Source organism: Sinocyclocheilus anshuiensis, unplaced genomic scaffold, assembly GCF_001515605.1.
Source record: "Sinocyclocheilus anshuiensis isolate Anshui unplaced genomic scaffold, SAMN03320099.WGS_v1.1 scaffold328, whole genome shotgun sequence".
Classification (NCBI taxonomy): domain Eukaryota; kingdom Metazoa; phylum Chordata; class Actinopteri; order Cypriniformes; family Cyprinidae; genus Sinocyclocheilus; species Sinocyclocheilus anshuiensis.
This window is the reverse complement of record NW_015558621.1, coordinates 1521212-1538333: the sequence shown is the minus strand read 5'-3', so window position 1 is coordinate 1538333 and position 17122 is coordinate 1521212. Positions and strand designations below refer to the sequence as shown.

The following is a 17122-nucleotide window of genomic DNA, read 5'->3' as shown; positions in this document are numbered from 1 at the left end:
TATATATATATATATATATATATATAAGATAAGAATTAAATCAGTGTTGTAACAAAATGCTTTGTGCAGGAATGGTTTGTCAATTTGTATAGACTGGCAAGAGGTCATTTATGTAGTTCATTTTGAGGCATTTAATTATTGCAGCTTACCCTTACCTCATTTATATACGCATTATACACAGATCTAACTAGTTCCCACCTCCACTCAATCACGCCAGCTTGGACCTTCTCTGCTTTCACTCAGTTAACTTAAGTAGCAACATAATAGCAAGTGGAAATGTTGGAAAAGTAGTTACCGAAGAGTGAATCCGTGAGTGATTTTTTTTCAAATTCTGATTAGATTATAGCCTAGAAAGCTCATAAAGAGTGCTCTTCTTATAATTGCTATTACTATTAAAAGCTGTTGCTCATTGTAGTTTGTTGCGATCTCATAAAGTTACATTAAAATCAATGAACCTCTATACACTGCACAATGAATCTCTTATTTACATCGCGTCTACACTTTGTCTATTATATTGAGAGTAGAACTCAGCACTGGCGTTTTGAGCAGTGAGTGGATTCTGTCTAACCTAAACACCTCTGATTGGCTCTTGTGAAATTAATGAAATCAACAGATATGTCTGTGATAGGCTACATTGCCTATCACAGACATATCTGTTGTGCTGCAAAAACACATTGTAAATAGAAACCTATGACCAGTGGAGATAACAATAAAAGCCCCTCCCCACAAGTTGTTGGGATTGGTTACATGTTTGTGAAGGTAGGAAACGAGCGCTTTCAAACAGCGGTCAAACAGTCTTCGGTACATTGCCGTTTTAAGGAGAAAAGCTCAGCAGTGGTATTGATTGACTGATGAATTTGCACATGGTTTATCCTTAAGCATATTTAAAGCAGCAGGCAGACAATGTTAAAAACTTGATTTTCACCACAGGGGGTCTTTAACAGGTTAATGTTAAAACACCAAAATGCCTGATTAAAGGGGTGGTTGACTGTTTTTTTTATAGGCTTGATTGTTTAAAAGACAATATCTCCGTTTGCATTGAACTTTCAGCTTCGTAACTTTGCAGATATTGTTTATGATCAAACAGCAACATTACACACTAACTAACATTAAAAAAGTGAAATCGCAATCAACCACCCCTTTAAGGAAACACTTTGGAACCTAAATTTTCTTTTTACAGTTTGGCAGGGACAGATGATAAACAGGGCTTATAAGATAAAAGTTGGCCACTTTTAAATGGTTTCTTTTCATGGCTCTTTCACACATTTGATTTGGGAATGTTTTCATTTCATGTGCTAATATGCTAATATTTCTCAATGTCAACCCATTTTTTTCCCTCCTCACTCGATCAATGGCCACACACGCACACATACTGTAGACTTTTTTCTCTTCCCTCTTTCCCTCCTCTAACCCTATCTTCCTATCTGCACCCTCTGCTATTTTCTCCACTCTCCCCTCCTTCCTCTAAAGCAGTGAAGCCACAATGCTAGCCCCTGCTGCATTATTAATGGGATATTAATGATTTTCTGACTTGCCGACCTCTAGGTCTCCATTAGTTACCTGTAGGCTGATGAAACCCAGTGCTCCTGAACAAGGCCAGCAACCAGGGCAGTACTAATGAGACCTACACTCCCACGATCATTAACATAGAGAGCGAGGGGTGGGAGGGGGCTATAGGGTTTTTGTTTTGTAGGAGGTTGAGGAAGAACCCTATTGGTGTTGCTGAAGATTTGTGACTCCAATTAATATTAGAATATCCATCCAGCGTTGCTTGTGATAAGCTTTTCTATTAATGTGTGCATGTAGGGGTGGGCGGTATACAACAGCATGTTAGTTGGCATCATGTTAAAATTTTCAAAAATTTTGAGAATATTCTTTAATACACCTTTTACGAGGTCATTTACTCTTATAATTATGAATATATTATCAATAATTCAAAATATCAATATTTTAATCTTGTAAACATCTTGATTTACAAAACTGACTTTTATATAAAAACAAAACTATTATGAGATTATAATATAATTATAATTATTTTCATAACATTTAAAAATGTTTTAATGTGTAACTAAAATTCTGTCATACATTATTGTTTTTGCTAGAAACACTCCTCAGAAATATTTTATTGCACATCCATGTTGTAATGTTTTAGTCAGTCAGATTGTCATTTTCTTCCTTCATTTAACATTAATAATAAAAAAAAATATTTCAAATTCAAAATTTTGAAAATTCAAAAATAATTGAAAATGTTTTTAAATTGTATTTTAAGTGACATTTTTGTTTTGTTTTGTTTTCGCACATGAGATGCAAGTTTGCAGAGTAAATAGTTTTCTGCTTGGTGCTGGAGGTTTTTATATTGCTTCCCAAATATTGTATAGCTTGACACAGATCATGACATTAGTAATGCCAATGCCATTGGTTCAGCCAATGCATGTACTGCTGAAATTTGTAATTTGGATGTACTATAAATTGCTTTTTTGGATTAAAAACATTGGTCACACTTTAGTTTAGGGACCAATTCTCACTATTAACGATTAACTACGACTTTTGCCCCAATAAACTCCTAATTTGCTGCTTAATAATAGTTAGTAAGGTAGTTGTTAAGTTTAGGTATGGGATAGGATTACGGGATCTTAAATACGCAGAATAAGGCATTAATATGTGCTTTATAAGTACCAATAAACAGCCAATATGTTAGTAATATGCCTGCTAATAAGCAACTAGTTCATTGTGAAAATTGGACCTTAAAATAAAGTGTTTTGGTGTTACCAAAACATCTACCGCAATTCGTAAATGTACATACAGAATTTCTACCCATTTATACCCTTCTTACAGTACAATACATACTATACTGTCCAGCCCCAGCACATACTGTATTAATATGAGAGAAATAAACTTTTACTGCCAGCCGTGTCTTTTTTTTTTCTTTGAAGTGAAGCCTGGAAACAAGGCAGTAGTCATATCCCATCATGCACTGCTTCTCCTAATGCAGAGTCCTGAGGTGTTTCACAGTGTGTGTTCCATATGAAAGTCGTGCCTCAGTTTAACGATCATTAACGTTCAGAACACTGGAGTCATGGTCACCTGGAAGTCATCTGTGCTTTTACCAGTCATCTGTATTAACGCGGTTACTAAGGCAACCGAGCCTAAGAGCTGCACTCTTTAGAATTTCTTAAGAAATCTTGGCGGGTGCTACGGGAAAGGCCTATACACACTAGTTTGAAAGATAAGCTTTTGGCAGCTACAGACACATATACTGATTTAAAACTGAAAGGGAGGGAATAATGAATTCAGTAAAGTTGTGAATTGTAAAAACAAAGTCTGCAGAACAGACAGCGCAACCAAAAAATATTCCGACTGTCAAAAGGAATGACAGCAAGCAGAGAGGGAATGCCAGGAATACAGACACGCAGAAAGAGAGAGAAACACGGCCCCACCCCACTCTGAAGTTTGCCGGTTGCGCAGCAACCAGTGAATTGTACAAAAATAAAAGAGCAGGTGAGAAAGATCGGTTTCAGAAAGTGCATTGTATAATCCTTTCCCATCGCTTTCCTTCTTCCTTGCCGCCCCCTTTTAAGCCCTTTCTTCTTGTCTGTCTTCGTCTCTTATTCTCGCTTCCCCTCCCGCAGTCTGTCCATCAGAAATCTCATTATTGTTTGCTGTGTATACATCTCGGTGTCTCATTAGCAGGCTTCGAGAGCGGCAGAGGACACCATGTCTTAACTTCTGTACCAATTTGTCTGCCTCTGTCTCCCTCTCTGTCTGGGAACAGCGTTTCCCACAGTGCATGAGGCCCATCCTTCTGCAAGCTGAATAAGTAAAGATGGCTGAGGTGTGGGGTGAGAAGTCAAACTGCAGAATCATGGGAAATGAAAAAGGCTCTCTTAAACATTATTGGGTGCAGCTTTGCAGGTTGTCTATGTGTTGCTATGTGTGTGTGTTATGCTTTGCTGTCTCTGCGGAATGGCCCCAAAAATTTGGTAAAACCCTACTAAAAATAACCTAGCCTTAGATGGTTTGCTGGTCTTAGCTGGCTTAAGATGGTCTAGCTGGAGTTCAACTGAAAAGCTGAAACATTATATTGCAACTTTAGTAAATGATAGCATAAGTACAACAGCTTCATAGTAAGCTATATAGTAATTTATTCCTGCGAAAAAGCTGAATTTTTACCAGTCATTACTTCAGTCTTCAGTGCCACATGATCCTTCAGAAATCATGTTAATATGCTGATTTGCTTCACAGGAAAAAAAATGAATTAATAATAATTCTTACGGACCCTAAACTTTTGAAGATACAATTAGAAAAGGTTTTGGGGTTAGTATTCATAATTAATATATTATTTATAATTTATCCCATTTAATCCCAAATTTTTCCCAGACATGAAAATATCCAAATGATGTGTCATTAGTAACCCTTTGAAATAATAAATAATATTTTTTTGATTTTGGAAAAGTGTATGAACAATTGTGTTTTATGGTCAGTCACAATTGTGACCGGTGGAATAATGTGTGTACTGAATTAACACATTTCTGCAGTCATAAAAAATATCATATATCTCAGCCCAGCTATTTTAAACTGTTTGATCACATTCTAGGGTTACTATTATGCATAAAAAATCCTTATACAACATTGATAGGAATACTGAGATAAAAGACAAAAAAATACATCCATCAACATATTTCAAAATTGTTACTTTTTTGTAACATACAGTACATCATAAAATTTTTATATTAGTGCTACCAGTATTACAACATCAATATTGTAACTTATTTCTTACATTAGAATTTTTAATTTAGTGCAGTATTTTGTCATTGCAACATTTTAGTGCAATTGTCACTAACAACTGCAATTGGATTTATATTGTATACCTAAGTTCACTGTTATCCCACTATTGTGACCATCAAGATGTTTACTCATTCTATGACCACGCTCAACAAAACTAAATATATGTCATTGCATATATTAATACTAGACACCTCAAAGAAAATGTGTACCAAATATCTTCTCCTTTCGTTATCTCCTTTCGTTTTGGAGCTTTGATGCAGCCATCATCTTCTCAAGGTGCAAACAGGAAATAAAGTGCTCTGGTCATCTGACAATTTGCACCAACCATGTGCTAAGAATTTGCACTAACCACATCAGTCAGTAAGGTTTTTAGAGCTTTACAAATGAAAAACTTTTTTTATGGTCACTGTTGTGACCGGTGGGAGTAAATGGGTTAAAGTTGCTGTGCCATTTTGCACAACAAAACATAATGCTGAAACATGTCTAAAAGGCAGACTGGAACATTGAATCTGTAGAAGATGTCCCCAGTGTGAAGTCTTGGATATCACTTAGTCATAATCCGCACTTTTGACCTCTGTCAAATAGCATTAAATTTACTTGAATGGAATGTATTCTAAAATGAGGCTTTTTGCTCTTACGATATCTGCCTGTCTCAATATTAAGATCTTAATGTTGCATCTAACACTGCTTTTCTCTCTTCACAGGTGAACGAGATCTATCATGACCATTCTCTCGGGGCACGAATAAACGTGGTGCTAGTTCGGATTGTTTTGGTCGATGCCAGAAAAGTAAGAAGCATTAATCTACTGACAACATTATTTTTTATTACACATTTCTGTATGATCATTATGTTACTTATAATTCATCATTGCATCTTTTGTGCAATTTGCTCAGCCTATGAAACAACTTAACTTTTTCGACTGACGTCACAAAACCCTGTCATTAATTTTTTTCTTAAATATCTTATATATTGCTCAGAAATAAGCATATTTGTGGCAAACAGCCTTGCATGATGAATTTAATCCAGTCATATATCTAGTTATGTTGGTGAGCTTGGGTATTTCATGTTGTATAGTTTATAATGGTTTATAGTCATATCAAATGTGAACTGTCATTTCTTTTGTTAAATACGTCACAGACAAATATTTGTAAACGATTTGTAGGCTAGCTTCCAAAAAAGTTGTAAACATTTGTGACTGTTTCAACATTTTTGAGGAGTCCCACACATTACAGTGTGGCTTAACCAGTGTTTTGAGTTAAGGATTGGGCTATCTGTTTTTTATTTGTCTTCATTTTTTGTTCAATGGAAGATGGATGGTGTGATTGGAAAACGTGTTTGGTGCTGCTAGTAACGCAGAAATTATCGTAGAAATCTTCGTAGTTGAGGTTTCATCTAAGACTTCATGTTCAGACTTTAGTTTTCACAGTGAGTGAGCACTGATGTAACCTAAAAAATATTTTTTTCTCTTTATGCAAACCCCCAAATGATCAATTTCGTCTGTAGCCGTTTAGCACTTTGCAGTTCTGTATCATGACAGTTTGACATAACGCATCAGTGGCAAACATCTATAAGATACACACTCCGTTCCTCCCTCTCTTCCACCCTCTGTCTCACACTCACACCTACATAAACACATAAACACACCGCTAGCTTAGCTTACATGCACATTTTTTCCCCACCCGCTTTTGCTGGGTGCTCACCATGGCCTAGGGCCTGTTATTCCACCGGACTGAGCAAACAGGAACTAAAAGCATAGAGTTCCCATGGGAGTCTTTTCAAAGTCGCACGCCTTCACAGTTCAACACCAAAGCACACAGAGTGCTGATGTTATGCAATTGCCTTCCCAATACCCCCCACCCCAACACATAAACGCACACACCAGCACCTCCCCTATGGGACCAAGCAAAGGATTCTGGGAAGAAGAATCAAGAATGCAAGATAAACGATCAATGATGACCCTGCCTCATTCATTAACACAGCTCCACAAAATGCTGTTCTTCCTGTAACTGGAGATCAGGGAGAGGCTGATCTCAGATCAGGTATCCAGCCTCAGATGTGGTTGACCTGATAGTGACCACAGTTCTAGGTTCAGCTTTCATCTGACACAGTTACTCACAAAGAAAGTCCCATATCTCTTTAAAGGTGGGGTATGTATTTTTTCAAAAACGCTTAAGAAAACTGAGTCGGGCCTAGTACCAAAACAAACTTGTAGCCAATCAGCAGTAAGGGGTGTGTCTACTCATGATGCGGAGGAGAGAGCACTCAGTGCAGTGGACATTAGCCGAGCCGAGCGACGAGCCGATGACAGAAAGATATAACATTAGATGGCAGATAAAAAACAAAAGAGGAAAACGTCTGCGGAACAATAGAAGGCTTACGATAAGACAAGAAGTAGGACCCGTGTAAATATCGGATCAGCTTTCCAGCGCTGGAGAGAACTCAAGGAGCGGAAGGCCTGCTATCGGACGCCGAGGTTGCTTTGTTTCTTCTTGATAGGTGAGTAACACCGTGTCTACACCGGACGTGTTCCGCCGCAACAGCTAAAGTCTGTACACCGGACGCAACAAAAGGGACCGTTGAAAATCATTTGAAATTTGTGTCAACACGTCATAAATAGAACACAGCAGCAGTTTTCTGTTGGGGATTTGTCGTGCTGTGCCGCGCCGCATCCAGTGTAGACAGCATCACTGATTATAATGAGTGCTATAGTATTTTGTCGCGCCGCGCCGCTCGCGTCCGGTGTAGACACGGTGTAACATTGGTTTTGCTTTATTTCACAGAACTAATCGTTGCCTGGGCTGTGTACGTATGTGTGGGGCGGAGCTATCAAAATAGGGGCGAGACCCTTTTGGGTTAGGGGCGTGTTTGTTTTGGTGATTTGAAATATCAATATTGGCTACCAGAAATCACTTACCCCACCTTTAATATCTCACATAGACAGAAATGAGGATAGTATTAATTAATTGATTCTTTTTATAAGTGAATCATTGATTCATTCCTATTAATAATTTAATCCTTATTGTTAATCACTGAAACAATGAGTGAGTGAGTGAGTGAGTCATTGAAAGATTCATTCAAACTATTAGTTCACAACACAGATTCATTCAAGAAGTAACTGTCAAGTCAGTGAATTATTTCCTTAACCGATTTGTTAAGACTCTACTTATGACTGAAGTATTAAATCATTCACATGAATCACGTGAGGCAATTTGTAAGCAATTCAATCAATAATTTCTGAGTGGGTCATTGAGTCATTTTTCCTATGGCATCCTATGTGTATATGACTTTCTTCTTTCAGACGAATCCAATCTTGAGTTACATAAAAAATTGTCATTGCTCTTCCAAGCTCTATAATGGCAGTGGGCGAGTGTTTTTTCAACAGTCCAAAAGACGACAAATAAAGAGCATCCATCCATAATAAAACGTGCCTCACACGGCTCTGTTTACACTTTTCTTTCTAGCCGTTCCGGATGTCGTAGGATGTAGGCGTAGTGCACGCGCCGGTGATTAGTGACGAATGCAGAAGCTCGTTGGAGAGAGAGTTAAACAAAACACTGGTCATGAATTAGAAGCATAAAACGAGGATTTGTAAAGAAAAATTTCAGAGGATTTCGATTACTTTGCTAAAGTAAGGAAACTTTGCTTCCTTTGCTCCTGTAAACAAACTCAAGAGACTAGCATATCTCACAGGCGGGTGCGCAATGCATACGTCCTACGTCATCTGCCCGGAACGGCTTGCACGTACAACAGTTAGAGGAAGTGAGAGAAAAGTGATTATAATGTTTTAAATATGGATATTTTTCTTACAAAAACTCATCGATACGCTACAGGAGGCCTTTATTCACCCCCTGGAGCCGTGTGAGGCACGTTTTTATTATGGATGGATGCACGTCATTGGACTTCTTTTGGACTGTTTAAAAAACAACACCCACCCACTGCCATTATAAAGCTTGGAAGAGCAAGGACAATTTTTAATATAACTGATTGGATTCATCTGAAAGAAGAAAGTCATATACACCTAGGATGACCTTGAGCGTGAGTAAAACATGGGCTAATTTTCTTTTTTGGGTGAACTAACCCTTTAAGCCTTTCAATTAATCAGATCTTTCAACATTGTTTGTTTGAGCTACCTGACACAGCAACATTTACTCAACCGATGGCCTGATTTAGTGCCACTAGTGGCTCAGAAATGACACACTTCACCTTTAAATGAGAAAATCTAGAGACAAACTAAAGTGAGTTTTGAAAGAGCAATTTTCCTCTGGGATCATCTGAATAATATGATGTCTAGAAAAAAACCTCTTAATCAATAGTGAAGTTAACACCTACTCCATTTATTCAATCAGGTTCAGGAAGAAAGGATCTTTTCTCCAGGAGTGCTATCTGGATGCGTAACCCATGAGGAAGATATTTTTAAGCCACTTAAACATGACAATCCATCACCTTTCTATCTCTGCGATGGAGCTTACCATTACCACAAATGTCAGTTCACCCAACGTGAGGAATAGCTCACAACGCTATGGTGCCCTCAAATTTGGCTCTTCTTACTGAGCCATTATACCACCCCCAGCCATTATGATAAATGGTGATTTTTTCCTCTGTGACAGCTAGTGTGTGGGGTTACATGGTGATTACGTGCGGTTTCAGGTGAGATGGAGAGACGGAGGTCCACGGCGGGTCAGGCAGATGGCGTTTCCTGCGCTGATTTGTGGTGATTGTCCCTCTGGCCTTGTCTTTCCAGGATTAAGTTCTTAAAATGCAAACTGTCCCACATGAACTCATCAGGCGGTTGGCACACAGGTCTCTCTCTCTCTGTTTATCTGTCAGTTCTCTTTTCATCTCTGTCCCTGTGCTCGTACAACCTTTGGTTTCCTTTCCATTCTGTCTTTTTCCTTCCGTCTGTTGCTGGTCACGCTTCGTCTGCGTCTCGCTGTGGCTTAAAATGTTGTTTAACTCCATTCAGGGATGTAGTGGCCATAGGGAGGACCGGGACATTCCCAGTGGCTCGATTGACCTGTGGGCTGGCTGTCGAAACCATATTTAGATCAAAAGTAAATATACAATGATTTTAAATGGCAAAAACCATGCTGAAATCATATGGCAGGCTGGCCACTTCCCAGTGGTAGAGTCTGGCATAGACGACATACTCTAGACACAAAATAAAAGCAATTGAATGCATCCCTATTATCTGTTTATTTTTTATTTTATTTCAGCTTTATTCAAATTAACAAAAATATTTAAAAAAAAATAGTTTTAGTTAACTATTATAACCCTGGTTTCCGTCCAAGTTAAATATTTAATTAAAAATCAGAATATTTCAAAAACATTCATGAATACACCAGCATTTCCATTCTTTGTGTTCAAGAGAACAAAACTGTCACTGCCAGGGGGTTGACGCAAACATGTTTTCTTCTGCGAGTGAGTTATTCAGTCACATGACTTGAGGCAAAGTCACATGTCCTTTTGATTTTCCATTATAGTTTATGTCTTACTCAATAACAAATTATCTACCTTCATATTGGCACATTGATCTTTCCACCCAGCTTTTTTATGCAATGTACCATACTCTATTTTTAAAAATTATTCAGAAATTTGTTTTAAAACAAAATAATGAGCACACAATCCTAGGATGTTTGTCCTCCGTTTATACAAGTACAATTCCAGAATGTGTCTGACTGAATATGCATAATTTTTATAATAAACACATTCTTACAGGATTATCAGGTCAGTAATTACTACATACCCACAGTGCTTTAAATGTAAATGTACTAATAGCTAATAAAGCTAGTTCATACAAACGCATTACTTCATTAAAACAAAACACACACACACACACACACACACACACACACACAGAGAGAACTCGATTCATGGCTTCCATAACTCAAACGCTGTATGGTTAAGGTGGGAAATGTCCTGGGATGTTAAAACCATCATCCGCATGTAGTACTTAGAGATACTTCCGATTAAATAGAGGCACATTGATGCAGTTGTTCCATTTTAGTAAATTCATCACAATTTTGTTAACCCTTATCTCAACCTCACCCCTCATTCAGTGTGAAAACCTTTCCATGTTTTTTTTTCTTATTCACACTCACTCTAGATCACTCTAGATCACCCACCTATTTCAAAAGCACTGCCACAGATATACATCTTTCTCCATCTGTATCTTTTTCTCTCCACCTCTCCCTCCCTCTTTTTCTCGCTCTTACACAAATGCCTGGTTGTTCCACACCCACTCCTCTCCCCTGCCGCCTCAGCCCCAATCAGCATGTAGCCTCGCCCGTCTTGCCAGCAGGTTGTCCATCATTCCCAATTACTGTGGCAACCGTTGCTGCCGGCAGCGGCACGCACCGATCAACCGAGTGACCCCGCACACCTCCAACAAGGTTCCAACATCACAGTCTCTTCCACACATCTGTTCCGCTCTTCCCCTCACCTAGCACCGAAAAGATAAAGATACCCTGACATGACACACCCAGCATCAGTCCACAGAGCGTGTGTGCATGTGTGCATCTTCGGTGAATCACAGAGAAGATAAAGATGCCGAGACGTTCTTTTAATGAGCACGCTTTCACGTCTGTCATGTATTCCATTAACAAGAACAAGAGGAAGTCTCTTGTGTACAGAATTCTGAGAAAACACCCTTCGTGACATTATCAACAACCATCTCAGTGATGGAATGAAGATAAATCATAGTAACTAGTTTACATTAGTCTGCTGTCTGTGCACAAACCTACTGCGTAAAAATCCTCAGTCACAAATAAATGAAGTGTAATGAGAGAATAAAGCGCTAGATGCACTTGTTCTGAGAGTGATGCTGAGTTGAGTTATTTCCCACCACCCTCTTTCTTCCCATGGTGCACAGCTATGCATTGGAATGGTGAAGCCTCCCTCTACTGGTTGGTGAAGACATTGCAGCGTAGTTCTCAGAGTTCATGACCTTGATGCATAAAATGCACAAGAGTGAGGCACAGGGAAAGAGAGGCAGTTTCAGGACACGCATCTGGAAAGGATCTCCTACTTCCATGGCTCTCGTGGCCACGTCATCAAAGCACAGCCACACATTCCTGTCTGGTTGTTTCTTTGCACACATTTACCTCACTGCACAGATTATGGAAGAAAAGCGGTGCAATGTTTACGTCTGTGTTCACACGAGTGTGAAATGTAGCAATAATAACAGCATCACAGCTGCCATTGTTAATAATGTAAACTTTTTTTTCTGTTGTTGTTATTATATAAACATTTCATGTCAACGTGTTCAGTTTCACTATACAACTTATTTTGATTGGATTGTTCAGTACTTTCAACATCAAAGGACGTTAATGAATACTAGATGATACTAGCTGATTGATTAACAATAGTGCCGAGCTTTTGAAGTTTGTGTTGATGTAATTGTTTAGGAGTCTGTCCTCTGATTAAAGGAATGGTCTAGGTTCAACATCTGTGATTTGACTACAGAAAAAAGTTTCGAGTCATCCCTCAGTATTAAAACAAACAACAATTGTTCAGTGTTCAGTAATGTACTAATAATGGATGTCTAAGGGTACATCATATTAAATTTACCAGCTTTACTAGTATTAAATGGTCAAGATGTTTGATATAACTAAAAAGACAATGTTAGTATACAGTACTGCAATTTACCTCTCATTTTAACTCGTGTAATTTTAAGTCTTGTGGTTATACACTGCCATTCAAAAGTTTGAAGTCAGTATTTTAAATAAATTAATGGTTTTATTCACATTAAATTGATCAAAAGTGACTGTTACAACTAATGATGCTACAGAAGATTTCTACTTAAAATAAATGCTGTTCTTTAAACCTTTCTATTAATCAGAGAATCCTAGAAAACAAATCACAGTTTAAACAACACTGATAATGAGAAGAACTACTGATAGTAAGTTTGCTGAAAAATAGCTTTGAAATCACACATAAATACAATTTTAACATATATTAAAACAATTTAAAATAGTTCTTTTTAAATTGTAATGTTTTACAATATCATTAGTTTTACTGTAATTTACTGTAATTGGAGCCTCAGTGAGCATAAGAGATTTCTTTAAGAACCATTAAAAAATCTTGCCGACCCCAAACTTTTGAAAGGTAGTATGCATACTTACATTGGACTGGCAGTAACAATCATCAGTACTTTCAAAAGTTAATCACCCTCATGTCAGTTCAAACCCTTATGAAATTCTTAAAACTAATAAAATGCTTTGGAATTCTAGTTGTTTTTTTCCCCCCATGATTTCAAGAAGTTTCCAAAGCATCATAAAAGTCATCCATTCAATCCATGTGCTGTATTCCAGGTCTTCTGAAGTCATAAAACAAAAGCAAAAGAAAAATTTTTTATAATAGATTCTTTCAGAAATTTATAAAATGTTAAATAGTAAACTAGTCCATTATTAGTTGTACTGAACCCATAACTTAATTTAGAATTTTTGTAATTGATTCACACCTTGATCAAATGTAGCTTTGAGTGTAACATCCTTCTCATGTATGCTTTCAGTCCACGAGCCTCATTGAGCTGGGTAATCCTTCTCAGAGTCTGGAGAATGTGTGTCGCTGGGCTTTCGAACAGCAGAAGAAGGACACTAACGATAAAGAATACCATGATCACGCCATCTTTCTCACTCGTCAAGAGTTTGGACCAACAGGGATGCAGGGTAAAATCAACACACATGCACACTAACACAGGTAATCCAGAGATTGAAACATGCTGCTAACAAGAGCAGATGATCTTTCAAACATGAACACATGCGTTCAGTTTGAAAAATATGTATCTGTTAGGACATGCCACAATGATCTTGAAATGACCTTGACTTCAGGCCTCAGACCAGTGGAAGATAAGTGTAAGAAATAACATGTGATGAAGATGTGAGGAGGACAAACTCAGTCAGGTGTTCTTATGTGTTGCTAGGTTACGCTCCTGTCACAGGCATGTGTCATCCCGTACGGAGCTGCACTCTCAACCATGAGGACGGTTTCTCATCAGCTTTTGTCGTGGCGCATGAAACCGGCCACGTGTGAGTATCTGCTACAGTATGTCAAAAGATACCTCATATATTTTCATTTATACCGCAGTTCGTTCAGGTCCTTGAGTTATGTTCCATGAATCTGATTGGTTGAGCATCATTCGAACGGCTGATTGTCTTGTTATAAGTAAATCAGTGAATCATTTTAAATTGTTTGCAACCAATTTATTCAACATGGATTCATTGAGTAAACAAGTGATTGGCTGCATCTGAAATTGCATACTTCCTACTGTAGGTGCAGAGCAGTATGTGAAAAGAGTAGTATGTTCAGATTCCCAGTATTGATAACATAGTACCCAGATGACGTACTACTTTTGGCAAGATTTTGAAGTGTGCATCAGAAGGTACCTTCTTAGAGATTATGCGATTTTAGACGCAGCCACTATGAGTGAATCGTTGAGTAATTTTCTCAATAGATTTGTTCAAAAACAAATTCATTCAGGAACAGAACAAGTGACAGCCTATATGATTGAATCATTGAATTATTCACACAAGCAAGTTATTCAAAACTCTCAAATTCTCATAATTCCACATAAGTCTAAAAATACCAAAATAAGGGGCAAGTTGTTCTCAAAAAAGTAAATTGTATATATGCGTGTGCGTTATAGGTTGGGAATGGAGCATGATGGGCAGGGGAATCGTTGTGGAGATGAGGTGCAGATGGGGAGCATCATGGCTCCACTGGTGCAGGCGGCTTTCCACCGCTTCCACTGGTCCCGCTGTAGTCAACAGGAACTGGGCCGCTACCTGCAGTGAGTGCTAGACAGACATACACAGACAATCTTGACTAGTACGACTGTGGATTATTTACCATCTCATTCTGCCTCTGAAGTTCGTATGATTGTCTCCGTGACGACCCGTTCGAGCACAAATGGGAGGAGCTTCCACACCTGCCCGGGCTGCATTACTCCATGCACGAACAGTGTCGCTTTGACTTCGGGGCCGGATACATGATGTGCACAGCGGTGAGTCTTGAATTCACTGCTGCACAGGCTTTTTCATTCAAGTAATGCATTATTATTACGAGATTGTAAAATCACTACGAGCATGTATAAGATTGTCTCCGTGACGACCCGTTCGAGCACAAATGGGAGGAGCTTCCACACCTGCCCGGGCTGCATTACTCCATGCACGAACAGTGTCGCTTTGACTTCGGGGCCGGATACATGATGTGCACAGCGGTGAGTCTTGAATTCACTGCTGCACAGGCTTTTTCATTCAAGTAATGCATTATTATTACGAGATTGTAAAATCACTCCGAGCATGTATAATTCTACAAGCATTCTTCCTTGACAACCATCAGCTTGCCATAACAATCACCATTTGTGGTCATTGGGTTCACCGTAGGTTGCTGTGACCCAGTATGATGTGTTATACATGCCAATAATGCATTATGAATGTGTATTTTGTGTTAAGTGACTGAGTTTTGATATCTGTACATGCCAAATGGAAAAGGCTTAATGGAACAGAATAGTGCACCAAAAATGTTCAGTCTGTCACTATTTTACTCGTGCTCATGTTGGTTCAAACCAGTATGACTTTCTTTCTTCTGTGGAGCACAAAAGAAGGAGCTTTCAAGCTTTATAAAGGAGACAAAAGCACCATTTAAGTATCATAAAAGTGGTCCCTATGACTCATGCACTTTATTCCAAGTCTTCTGAAGTAATGTAAGTTATACAGTTACCACTCACCGCTCTAGCTCTTTTTGGCATGTTCTTCAGAGAAGCAGCATAAATTCATTAACAAATTCTTCTTTTGAGTCAGATCTTTTCAAATATTTTTTTAATAATTTTGCAAGTTGAAAAGCAATTAAAACATTCTGTGTGTTCCACAGAAAAAAAAAGTCATACGGGGCGGGCTAACATGAGGGTGAGTGAATAATGAAACCATTTTCATTTTTGGGTGAACAAATCTTTTAGTGAACAAGAGATGAACAAGGGGCCGGATTCATAAAACATTCTAAAGAAAAAAATGTCTTCTTAACTGCCATTTTCATTTTATTTTTTAACTTAAGAAAAAAGTTTTCTTAATATTTTGCATTCTCAAAAATTCTTCGTAAGAACACTATCTTATTTCTTAAGATTGTTCTTAAGACAAAACTTTCAAGAACTCAAAAGAATTTTCTTAAAAATCATCATAAATAACTTCTTAAAGTTAGGATAGCCTCAAACTTGTCTTAAATTCCAAATAGTTAGAATGATTTAATGAATTTATCGGGATATTTCAAATTATTTGATATATTTAGGCATTACAACACTAGCTACATAATTTACATAGTAGGACTAGTAATAAGAATAGCTACAAGACTAGCTACATTAGACTAGCCACAACAACACTAGCTACATATTATACAGTACATAGTAGCGCTAATAATAAGGGTGTGCACAAGTTTTCTGAAGTGATCAGTGATGACTGATAATGTAAACAATTCTACAAAAATGAGTAGAAATGAGTAGAACGAGTAGAAAACCCATACACAGGACGCGTTTAATGTAGCAGAGCGGACAAACATACTGGAAGCGTTCACTCAGAAGAGAACGCAAAAACAGCACAAAAATGAATGAAACGGATTGCTGCAGCTTGATACATTCTCTTTAAAAGTAACTGTTCAAAAACATGGCGCATTAAAAATGTGAAGCACTCATGATTTTTAGAGTAATCTGAAGGAAGCGCAAGAAGGCAATCCTTGAAGTGAGTCTTCAGTCAAGTATTCAGATAAAGACTGTCATTTTCTTCTTAAGAAAAAAGGATGTTTTTAAGAATATATTTGCAAACTTCTTAAGAATCTTTCAGTTGCACTTAGGAGTATTCGATAACACTTGTTGTCCTTGTTACGCATGTTACATGTACTTACTATTATAATAGCAATAAATTATGCATTATTACATGCAAGAAACCCTAAGCCAAACCCTAATGCCAACCTTAACCATATAGTAAGTACATGTAGTTAAATAATATTACTCAGTACTTAAATACTGTATATAATTACACTGTAACAAGGACACCTTAAAATAAAGTGTAACCAAGTATTCTTACAAACTTCATGGAATTCATCTTAAGGAATCTTACAATTTTATTTTGTGAATCCTGCCCCAGGTTTTAAAACTACTCCACAGCACATCACCTGGTTTTATTTTATATAGATGTTGATATAAAATAAATTCCAGATTGACAATAAAAAAAAAAAAAAACATTTGATGAACACCAAATTTCAAAATGATGTCACTCATCTATCGGAAAGAAAATGCGTGGCTATAATTATACTGTTTGTAATTCACTTTTGGGAATAAAATTGATCAGT

At 37.7% G+C, this 17122-nt stretch overlaps 1 protein-coding gene across 1 annotated transcript in view; it reads left to right on the top strand.

The window, feature by feature from the left end:
- Positions 1 to 17122, top strand: part of LOC107680579 (A disintegrin and metalloproteinase with thrombospondin motifs 2-like) — a 142730-nt gene that overhangs the window by 120839 nt on the left and 4769 nt on the right. Inside the window, exons 5-9 of the mRNA XM_016476515.1 lie at positions 5490 to 5573; positions 13296 to 13452; positions 13707 to 13812; positions 14430 to 14573; positions 14654 to 14786. Coding sequence (XP_016332001.1) covers positions 5490 to 5573; positions 13296 to 13452; positions 13707 to 13812; positions 14430 to 14573; positions 14654 to 14786 — 624 coding nt within the window. The remainder of the gene's footprint in view (positions 1 to 5489; positions 5574 to 13295; positions 13453 to 13706; positions 13813 to 14429; positions 14574 to 14653; positions 14787 to 17122) is intronic.